Here is a 12,070-nt window from a genome sequence, read left to right on the forward strand (position 1 = left end):
TTACGTGGTTGAAGCCTTTGGTGCAAATAATTCGTAGGAGGCCGTTTCTTTGCAAGGAAAACAACTTGTTTTTTTATTGTAATCCAATATTTAATGTGCCATTTGAGTTCATTTGACAAACAATTGAAATGGCGATTGAATCTTATCTTTTAAAAGGTCTGTAGTGGAAAAGGTTTATTGTATTATCTCGATTAGATCTCTATAGAAATTAAGCAAAAAAGAAGGAAGGACAGTCTCTTTAATACATTATTATAATTCAACTTCTTAATTTTATCTTCTGGAATAATTTATTATTTATTTCTGGTGCCACCAAACTTATTACTTATTCCATTTTACCTATGATAAAAAAATAAAGTGGTTTGATTTTTAGAAACTTTTTGTTATCATTTTAACGAGTGTAGGTGTATTGATTACAAAATCAGCACACCTGTTGCGTTTCCGAGTGTTTGCATAGAGTTTGCTAACTCTACATTTATTGCAAGTAGGTAATATTTACCTACTAAGTTTGTACAGACAGTATAGCATAACTACTCATGGCTATTTGTAGGTAAGGCAGGCCTCCCACTAGGTGGACCGACGATCTGGAGAAGATCGCAGGAAGTAGGATGCGGGCAGGCAGCCAGAGCCGGACCGTGAGTTTAAGGGGCCCTGGGCTAATACTACTTACTTAGGAGCCCACCTACTATCGCATTAAGTATCGTCTATTTTTTACTTTGACTTGACTTAGCTGGGGGCCCCTTGAATCCACGGGGCCCTGGGCTGAAGCTCAAAAAGCCATACGGTAGATCCGGCTCTGCAGGCAGCGCAACTTCGTTTATCCAGCAGTGGACGTCATTTGGCTAGAACGACGAAGAAAGAATGTTGACCATTTGGCCCTGTGAAGCCGCCTATGGTCGAAATATCCCATCTATAGAGAAGTATCTACCTATATAGAATTCCCGGTTCAAGGTGGAGCGGATAACCAAGCAGATTTCATTTATTTTATTGAAGAATTAAATCTGATGGGATATTCAAAACTCCGCTCCGTTCCGCCTTGGTGGAAATCGGGCCTTATATTGTATCTACATCTCGATAGCTACTGTTTTAAGAGAAAAGAAAAGAGTAGGTAGGACGGTAACTTTTAAGAAGTTCAAAATGTAAACTTTAAAACTTACAAACACAATGTTTTGATTTGAGCCAGCTTTTTTTATTATGCATGAAAATACTCTTAGCGCCATCTATCGCCATTTTTAGTACTACTTTACGCCATCTGGCGCAAAATATTGAAACAACTTGTAGGATGATTCTGTACATGTCGCTACACTAGCGCCATTATCTTCTTTTAGTTCCGCATTCGCTGGCGCATTATGCGACCAAATCACGATGCTCCTAGACACGTAGAAACCTACTTTATATTGTTGATCACTAAATTTTGTTGGGTTACATGTATTATTTTTGCATTGACTGACATTCTGCCTGCCTAACTAAAAAAAGTCTGACCCTGTTTTTATTTGAAATGTGACCTAAATGACCTAATTATGGCCAATTAATATATTTTCTTTACAAGGCTACAACTTAAGCAATATACAGTGCAATGTATTTTTAAAAAATGTGTTCAAAACAAGTGATCATTGAAGCATTATAATTTAATAACGATAATTTTATTTATTTATTAAGTGAAAATCAATTATTTATAAACAAAAAATCTCCTTCTGGATCTCTTAGTACAATTTCGTGATTTGTTAAATGGTATTTTACAGCCTGTTAAAAATAATTTGTAAAAAAATATATTCTTGTTATCTAACGATTTGAGATATTTACCTAAAGTTTTTATTAATTTTGTCAATTAAAATCTATAAAATGTCGTTTGTAAAGTGTTGCTTTGAATCGGGCGAGGGACATGATTTTCTGGACTCCTTTGTTCAGAAGTGCACAGACCCTGGATGTGAGTATTTTTCTTTTGTTTTTATTAAGTAAATCAATTTACGATTTGTTTTTCATTGAACATGAGCCTTATTGTCTCGGCAATAAGCAATAGATAAAATTGGCGTGTTTTAATCACCTAGGAGCAATTTGTTTGGGTCATGATAATAGCATTTTTATCTGATCACAAAAACTAACGCACCTAATTTTGTGGTATTGATTTTTATCTCAAATCTGCCGCCCGGAAATGGAACTTCCGCAGTTTGTTCCACAGATTATACAGTGTACTATAAAGAGCGTTTTAATTCATCATTCAACTGCCAAAAAAAATATGACTAATTTTGTCATTTAGTAAATTACCTTATTAGCTAATACTTAATTAGCTTATCTTATACGGAATTTAAGTCGTTAAATGGAGCTAGAGGTATCTTTTGAAAACAATTTTATGTCCGATTCGGTTTAATGTGGATAAAACTAAACGAAACGCAACTTCAGAAATTGATTAGTTGACTCATACAATGATTTGGTTTCTGTTTTAATTTCGTGGCTGTTAGTTCTTTATTTTAACATCTGGATATTAGAATACATAGAACATAATGGCTCAAGGTACGTAAAAGTGTTAATTAACTATTTTATAGCTGAAAATTTACTAAAAACTTGTTTACAAGTTTTGAGTTTGACATCTGTGTACATATGTGGCGCCATCTTGCCAAAACGAGCTGTCAGATTCGTCATTTTTCGTGTTTCACTCGTAAAAAATGTGGTATTATTCAGTAATGTGCTATTAAAATGACTGTAAGACCTCTGAAAATTGACTTATAAGTTCGAATTTGTGTGTCTTCAAAGAAAGTCAGTGAAAAACGTGATATACAAAGTTGCACTGTGTGAAAGCATCATGACGGCGACTGCAGCACCGAGTACGGCGAAAAGTAGCACGACGACGGTTGCAAAACCGCAGAAAAACTATGGAAAGATCGTGCTTACGTTATACAACTGTCTGCTGCCGGAATCGGCCTTCAAGGAGACGCCATCACAAGCAGATGGCCTCGACATAGAAACCGAGACTGACCTTCGTATCCTGGGATGTGAAATGATTCAGACCGCCGGAATCTTGCTGAGACTGCCCCAAGTTGCCATGGCAACAGGCCAGATATATCTCCAAAGGTTTTATTACTCGAAATCCTTTGTCAGATACCCCATGGAAACTATGGCCATGGGAAGTATCTACTTAGCATCTAAAGTCGAAGAAAAGCCATGTAGGATTAGAGATGTGATCAATGTATTCCATCATATCAAGCAAGTGAGAGCCCAGAAGACAATTAGCCCGTTGATTGTGGACCATAACTACATCGAGCTAAAAAACCAAGTGATAAAAGCGGAGAGGCGTATTTTGAAGGAATTAGGATTCTGTGTTCACGTCAAACACCCGCACAAGCTTATTGTAGTCTACTTACAATTACTGCAGTATGAAAAGAACCGTCAACTCATGCAAATGGCATGGAATTACATGAATGATGCCCTCCGCACTGATGTGTTTATGAGGTTCCCTCCGGAGACGATAGCGTGTGCTTGCATTTACTTAACGGCACGGAAGATTGGCCTGCCGCTGCCCAACAACCCCCATTGGTTCTTGTTATTCAGAGTGACAGAAGAAGAAATCAGGGAAGTGTGTATAAGAATTTTGCAGCTGTACAAACGTGCTAAAGTTAACCCAGACGAGTTGGAGCATAAAGTGGACAATCTACGTAAGATTTATCAAGCGAACAAGCACATACAAAGTCAGAAAGATCAGGAAATTGCTAAAGCAAATGAAAAGAAAGCTGAATCGCCAGCAGCGTCGACTTCAAAAGACACAAGACGTGAATCTAAAAAGGATAAGTCACCAAAGACACCGCCACTGTCTTCGAAATACCACACTAGTCATAAGTCAAAGAAAGATAGACGATCCCGTTCACCATACGAGAGGAAGCGTGACTACTCGAGTAAACGGCACAAGTCAAGATCAAGGGAACGGGAGATAGAGCGGCCTAGGGATCGACGATCTGATGATAAACGCAGTCGAGTGACGTCTAGGAAATATGATGACTATGACCGTGCTAAGTCAAGTAGGGACAGTAGAGACGATAAGAGAAAGCACTAGTTCTGTATTTTATAAATTAATACTCTTGATTAATAAATATACTTTAAAATATTTTCTTGTTTTATTTCGAATCCAATTAGAATATGACATACAACATAGGAGATATCTAAAAAATCTCATTTGTAGTATCACTTGTATAATATTTCTTAACTCTCATGCTCATGTCATGTAAAATAAATTCTTTATGTATTTTTTATAGAATTTAACTGTCCACACACAGTATAATATCATCGTTAAAACCTTGTTATTGCTCTGAGTAGTATGTGACGTCAGGAGTGCGTTTTAGGCAGGCTTTAGGACTTATCATAAAGTCTGAAAACAAGTGAGTAGGTACATTACCAGATTTGTAACTTCAGTTGAACTTTGACCGTGGCAATCTAAATCTCAAGATATTTGTTTCTAAATCATTATTTATTAAGGTAGAAATCGCTTGTGGTCTGTATTCACATGCATTTTTTGCGATTTGGCGCAGTCGTCGAAAGTTACTACACTAGCTAGAGGATCGCCGGGTTCGATTCCTGCTCTAAAATAGCTGTTCATATTGTTTACGTTTTGTAATGTAGGTAGGTACTATTAACAGAAAAAGAGAAGTCATTCTATTTAACTGTGATTACATCATTGGCCTACAACAATAAGTAAGTAATTATGTAGATTTCTAAGCTAGCTTTGGACTAGATGTCATCCACCAAATGTGAAATGCTTACGGATATTAATTACTAATTATATCCAAGAACATCCTCGCTCTCTATTCCGGGCCGTTTATGGCTTTCTATATTATTAGACAACATAAAAAACCGGCCAAGTGCGAGTCGGACTCGCGCATCGAGGGTTCCGTACAAACCTGTAGGTATTAAAGTAAATTCGCAATATTTCCTTTCTGTGCTATTAGACGTTGCTTCGTCCCAAATTTCAAGATTCTGAGTTCGATTCCTTGTGAGTGTTGAAAATTTGCGGCATAAACGGCTCTATCTATACACACTACACATCACACTCACTAATGCACACTACACCACACTCCCACTAATACACACTACTCAACACACTCACACTTTTGTTTTTTGCTTTTTTTATATTTTGTTAATTTAAGCTTTTTATTTTGTCTCAAAGTCGCTCTTATTCTAAATTCATTAGTATGAACCGGAGCTACAGTACTTAAAATAATATTTCAAAAATTGTAAACCCACATAGTTTTTTTGCGACACAGGTCTGCGAGCCTAGTGCAATAACTACTGTTGCCTTGTATTGTACCTAGCTTTTTATGAAAATAAATATTTATTATTATTATTATTATAATTATTATCTTTTGATTGCGCTGGCTTCGAAGTTTGTTTTTTTCACAGCTCCAAAGGACAATAGACCTGAGTATATGATATGAATTTTAGCTTGATACCTCCACGCGATCCTGAGAAAAAGGGTCTCGACAGACAGAAAACAGTGATCTTATAAGGGTTCCGCTTTTTCCTTTTACGAAACCCTAAAAAACCATGGCGTACGTATCTTACCACGTGACGCGCTCACCCTACAAAAGAGCGTAGGCAAATGTCGCCGACAGGCCTACAGTTTCCCTTCCATTGATCATGTCTATTTCAGACGATGTATTTATAGCCAGTTGGGATTTTGTCGCGACACCTTTCGGACGCCGCGAAGGGAACTTCGAAGTGATAGTGATGTCTGTGACCTGTACCTCTAGTAGGAAAAACTTTCGAGTTCGTTTCGTTGCGTATTCAAAGTGTCATCGAAAAATTTTGTATGAAAAATTAAACAGCGCCCCCTATATTATAGCCGCCCTAGGGGGCGCTGTTTAATTTTTCATACAAAATTTTTCGATGACACTTTGAATACGCAACGAAACGAACTCGAAAGTTTTTCCTACTAGAGGTACTGACCTGTGGGTCTAGCTAGACAAAGTGCACATTAAAATCGCAAACCAGTCGAAAAGTGGTCGAAATGACCTTTTTTGTATCGAGTTATGACCACAGAATAATAATAAGTACTACGTAGGTAATGACGGATTCGATTTTCGATTCCATCAAAAAGTAACTTGTCTAGGGAGCTGACAATGTTAGGGGTGGTTATTGGTTATACCGGGTGTATGTGTCTAGTCACAATGGATACAGGCTAAATAGGTACATAGATAATTAATTTGGTTGCTGAAAATTTTGGAAAAAAGTTGTGGATAGCAGTCCTGAAAATTAAATAGGTAGTCCTAAAAAAGTAGCACACGATTCTGGGATATAAAAATGAAAGTGAATAAGTATTTAGTGAAATAGATATTTCTGAAAATCTTTCATAAAATATTTAATTATATGTCAGAGCCTTCTCTGTTATGTCCACGCCATTTGGTGATTCATATTTTGTTTTGATGTTAATTTTAGCTTTTTCTTAAGACTTCTATCATATTCTTATTATTAAAGAAAGTAACGCTATTTTTGTTCATAGACACCTAACGAAATTTAATATTTTTAAAATGTTTACTTTATTATAATTTAAGAAAATAATACGTATCCAAATCACTGTTTACATTTTGTGTTACTTGTCACGTAACGTGACTGTAACACATGATTTAAACCCATCAATCTAATTTAAACTCTATAGCATTGTCATTAAGATCAATTTGAAATGGAGCAGTGCGGTAAGATATTATTCGGAAGAGTAGGGTCACCAATTCACCATGCGTTTGTGAGACTTTTCACAAAACTTTTTTTTGGCATTTTAGTATTGACTGTTATTGATTTTTAAGGACGTTAAAAAATAACATTTTGCTGAAGTTATTCTCTGAACATAATGTAGTTTGAACGTCAGAGGTCGTGAGTTTTCTTACGTTTTGCATAAATGACAAGCAATGCAGGTTTCTCAGTTCAAAGTCACTATACAATTACAATTCCTAATAACAATGGCGCAAAAACCAGCCATGCTTCATTTGTTCGGTTTATAGGAGAAAAACGTAGTCTGTTTAGACTTTAGAAAATCGTATTTATAGGTTACTTTGACACGTTGACTTGTGACTTTGTGAGAGATCAGCTTACTTACTATTCTTATTGATTTGTGATCGATCTTTTTGTGTAGACATTATTATAAAAACTACGTAATAGCGGACTGACTATAAGTAGAAATTAGCATTTTCTGTACAAAAAAAACTCCCTAAAAAAAGGATTATTAGGTTAGGATAGCAAAGGGGATGCCATTTTCCGAATTTTTAAGGCATTTTGTATGGATTTATGATTTGTAAATATTTTCACTGTTTGCCTCCACCTAGTGAAGCAATAGAAGGGCATGTAACACATTAATTTTAACCTTGAACATTGTGACAAGTGATAGATCACCAAAATCTGGGTTATTTCATTAAATAATTCCTCTAAGAATATAGGAAAAATAATAATGAGATAACCTACAGTGTTATGATGTGGGTTATCTTTACAATATTCCTTATCAGTGCTGAGTAGCTCCTCCAACATACTAGTCGTCGGCATGACATGTGTTACTCATAAAATCAGACGTTAAATCATTTTAATAGTTTACATAGTGAGTATAGTGACCAAAGTATGCGATTTCAAAAGTGGTTGGAATTCAGTTGGACCCGTTTTGAAAAATAGTGACTGCAGTGTCAATGAAGTGAAAGTGATGTGTGTATGTAAAATGTATTTTAAAACAGTTGGTATAAAGATTATAATCAGAATATCTTAAGTCGGTGATAGTGTGCATTTTGATTCATGTTGAAATCAAGACTATTTAGCAAATGTTTTGGGGAGTGAGAGTGCATAACTAATTTTAAAACTTTTTTTATACAAATCACAACTATGATCCCACTGAATAAAATCGCACATAGAGCCTGCTTCTTCGTCAGTCGGACAGTGTATATGACATGTAAGTAAAAACGCGCGAAAAAACGAAAAATACTATTAGGTCATTTAATCCTTGATGGATCCGCTGGATGGATTTTAGTAAAATTTTGGATAAGTACGTTATGTAAATTACATACAAATATCCATATTTATTTGGAGTTATGCTTAGATGATGTCATTTATTACAATTAGAAAATATATTTCCTTATTGGAATAATTTATTTATAGCCTATTTTCAATCCTTATTTCATTATAGATATTTATGATTCATTTACACATGGTTCTTGCAAAATAATAAGTAAATAGCTTAGCTTTGTGACACTGTTAATGTCAATGCAGTGGTCAAGGACGATTCTAAGAGGGATATCGGTTGTTAAGTATGATTAGTCTCTTGTTTCTCGACTAATTAGTACTTCTATTAATCGTCTATGCAGCTGCAGTACTTCATTATGTCACAAGACTTTTGTACATGAACCTATTCTATAAAAACCTTTTTGAGTAATTTTGAGTTACGACCATATCTCAGGAACTACTGGTCCGATTTGAAAAAATATCGGATAGCCCATTTATTGAGGAAAGTTTTAGGGTAATAACTTCACCCTGTAGAGCCTTAGGGGAGGAGCAGTAAAAAAAAAAAAGTTTTGTTTTTCACGCGTATGAAGTCGCGGGCACAGTTAGTTTGATTAATATTTACGATATTTCCCATAATTTATAATGAAGGAAGTTGGTGTAACTTTACATGCGTTAACCTCGATAATTTTCGGGACGTAACTGCAATCACACTGCGTGGCCCATGTTTTTACCTTCATACAAGTGTTTCAACATGATAGCCAATAAAGATCATCAACATTCCATGGGCGATTTTTTTATTTGTCACGCACCTATGAATCAATAGTTATCATACCTATCGTTTAAGTATGTATCGTAGAATATTATACAATTAAGAGATTCGCTAAAGTCCCATTAATGTGTTATGAGTAAGTTCACTACAATAGTCCAGTGGTTTTCGGATCTTGAATCGGCCAGTCCGATAGTTACTCACACCATTGGACCATTGTCGCCATCAATATCCTGTGGAACCCTAAGCGGTGACGGCTTATTCCACTATTCCCCGTTGACAATCCCCGTCAACGGGGATTAGTGTACTTTTTGTTCACTATTCCCCGTTAACGCCAATTGGGAGATTATAAGTGGGAATAATGAACTAAAAAGTTAATTAATCCCCGTTATATTAGGATTTTATTTTTAACGTAATGGGGATTAATGAACTTTTTAGTTCAATATTCCCCATTTTAAGCTCCAATTGGTGTTAACGGGGAATAGTGGAATAAGCCGCGGTGACATGAGACCGCGGTAAAAATGATTTCTATTGTGTTTCGGTTCGCTGCTGATGATACTGATACATCTTCTTCTGCTTCTCTCCAGGCTGCTGCGGCTGCTGCTCAGCGCTGCGGCCTCGCTACAAGCGGCTGGTGGACAACATATTCCCTGCATCGCCCCAGGATGGGCTCGTCAAGTCCAACATGGAGAAGCTCACGTTCTACTCCCTGTCCAGCCCCGAGAAACTGGACAGGATCGGGGAATACCTGTTCCAGAAAGCTTCCAGGGATATCTATCGGAGGAGACATGGGTAAGTTGATTGAGTTAAAGCACTGAATGGGGATTTGTGAGAGAAAAGTTTTATTAATGGGGCAGGCAGGGATGAGTGGAATAACCCAATTAAGAAATACCTATGGTAATGCTCCCGCTTATTTTTTTGTCGGTTACCTGGTTACATCGAGAAATTAAACCACTACATAAGGCGCCGAGCACGAGTACCTTCTAGAGAACGAGAAATAACTGCAATACAAATTGAATTCTAAAGACACTCTTTGCTATTGAATCTCCTGATAATAATAGATGACGTAACTAATTTCTGAAGCATCCATGACTAACGAACAAATGCTTCTAAGCATAACCACTACCTACCTATTTCTGGCCTAGACAAAGTATCCAACATGATATTAGTTCCAAAATGGCTTCACTGGATTAGGCACGTGGTACATTTATTTAGCATCTTGAAGTGATTTCGTTTAACACGAATGTAACTGTCTAGCCCCTTGGATGGATTTGACGAACCCTATGTAGTTAGGATCAGTAACTGAAGTATTTGTTGATTTAATAACAGTCCAGTCATTTCAGCTCATACCTCTCAACACGCTTGTCAGATTGATAAGTTTATCTCGAGTGCAGTTATATCATTGCTTCCGTCAAAGCAAAGTATTGTAAGGCACACTTAATTGATTGCCTATAGCGACGCTATCGCTGGAAGTTATTGTTTCTTGATATATTTTAATGCCTTTCACGCATTTATGTAGCGTTACATTAATTAACACTTTAACAAGAATAGTAAATTAATATAGATGAATGAGTAAATTAAGTAATTCAAAGCCATTTTCGCAGTGTAATATCACTTACCAAGGTACCAACACTAATTCTTATTAATGGCATGGGATGATGAGACAGACTTACGACGAAAGATGAAAAAAAAAACAGTACGCAGCGTTCTTTGGATGCTTACTTCTATACTAGACTTCTATACTGCCGCACAATTTATAAACGCAGTAAGTACCACTTACTGCATTTATGATTGTTTTGAATATTCTGAATCCTGACATCGCGATCTATAAGAATCAAAGACCCGTTTTTTTCTATCTATCTTAGAACGGAAGATACATATTATCATAAACGCAGTAAAGAGCATATTTTAGGTTTCTTCACATACTATGTTAGCAGTAAGAGCACATAATAACTTAATATTACGTGAATACTCGCGCTTACTTAATTTGCTACACAGTAATAGTGCAGTATGTGCCAATTACATCATTCTTATTATGTTTCTACAATTGTTAAGTTCACCTTGCACATAGAATATGTGCAGTAATTCCACTTAAACACACACTGATATTATGTTTCCATAGGAAAAACAGATGACTCGTACTTAATATTAATGCAGTAATTACAATTATACTGCGTACATACTAAGGATTGTCAGAGTGCTGCCTAGGTGTTAACATGTTATGAACGCAGTGACTGACTCTTACGTTATTAGAAAAAGTTGAAAACCTGTCACAAATCTAGCCGAAGACCCAAGAGCTAGATTGACCCGACACTATCCTACCCAAGATATCCCGGAGGTGTCTGTACGAGATTAGAATGGCTCTCAAACAGCTGAAAAACAACAAGGCACCGGGCGATGATGGAATCACGGCTGAGCTTCTGAAAGCAGGCGGAACGCCGGTACTAAAGGCTCTTTAGAAGCTATTCGATTCTGTCATCCTTGAGGGAAAAACGCCTACGGCATGGCACAGAAGTGTGGTGATACTCTTCTTCAAAAAAGGCAACAAAACCTTGTTGAAGAATTTATTTTTTACCCATCTCACTTCTGATTCTGTTTTTGAGAGTCATCACGAATGGTTTCACGCGACATCTAGCCTCCCGAACAAACCGGTTTCCGATAAGGCTTTAGTACGATAGACCACATACTTATCTATGGCAGAAAACTGAGGAAAATAATCAGCAACTTTGTCTGGCATTTGTGGTCTATGAGAAAGACTTCTCTCTTCAAGCTACAGTCTTTCCAACGGTGCCAAATCTACTATATAAAAATAAGTCGGGTTTTCCTCCCTGACGCTATAACTCCAGAACGCACGAACCTATTTCCACGGTTTTGCATTCGTTGGAAAGGTCTCGGGCTCCGTGAGGTTTATAGCAAAGAAAATTCGGGAAAAGGGGGTAAAACAGGATCCACGCGTACGAAGTCGCGGGCGGCCGCTAGTTTACTATAGATATAATCGTTGAAGGGCTTGTACGAAAACGCCACAATGTCAGTCCGTCTCCGGGATCAGGAGTCCAGTTGCAGCGAGGGGTCAGACAGGGAATGTCATATTTCTAAAACTGTTCACTACCACCCTGGAAGATGTTTTCAAGCTTCTGGACTGGAGCGGATTGGGAATAAAGATTTATATTATTATTATATAAAGAGCTGTGGTTTTCTGAATAAAGAAAAAGAAAAATAAAATAAAATAAAATAAATATCATCGGCGAGTCTGTACATCACCCATCTTTGATTCGCGGACGATATCGTAGTCATGGCTGAGACCGTGGAGGATCTAAGCTCAATGCTCGATTGCCTCAATAGAGCCTC

At 36.9% G+C, this 12,070-nt stretch overlaps 2 protein-coding genes across 2 annotated transcripts in view; both read left to right on the plus strand.

The window, feature by feature from the left end:
- The first annotated feature begins 1,464 nt into the window (after positions 1 to 1,464).
- Positions 1,465 to 12,070, plus strand: part of LOC135083013 (protein EFR3 homolog cmp44E) — a 45,669-nt gene continuing 35,063 nt past the window's right edge. Inside the window, exons 1-2 of the mRNA XM_063977776.1 lie at positions 1,465 to 1,924; positions 9,310 to 9,514. Of these exons, the coding sequence (XP_063833846.1) occupies positions 1,840 to 1,924; positions 9,310 to 9,514 (290 nt within the window). The 5' untranslated portion in view covers positions 1,465 to 1,839. The remainder of the gene's footprint in view (positions 1,925 to 9,309; positions 9,515 to 12,070) is intronic.
- Positions 2,400 to 4,093, plus strand: LOC135082728 (cyclin-L1). Its single transcript, XM_063977502.1, has one exon. The coding sequence runs from the start codon at positions 2,798 to 2,800 to the stop codon at positions 4,040 to 4,042; it is 1,245 nt and encodes a 414-aa protein (XP_063833572.1). The 5' UTR covers positions 2,400 to 2,797; the 3' UTR covers positions 4,043 to 4,093.

This window comes from Ostrinia nubilalis, chromosome 22, assembly GCF_963855985.1.
Source record: "Ostrinia nubilalis chromosome 22, ilOstNubi1.1, whole genome shotgun sequence".
Classification (NCBI taxonomy): domain Eukaryota; kingdom Metazoa; phylum Arthropoda; class Insecta; order Lepidoptera; family Crambidae; genus Ostrinia; species Ostrinia nubilalis.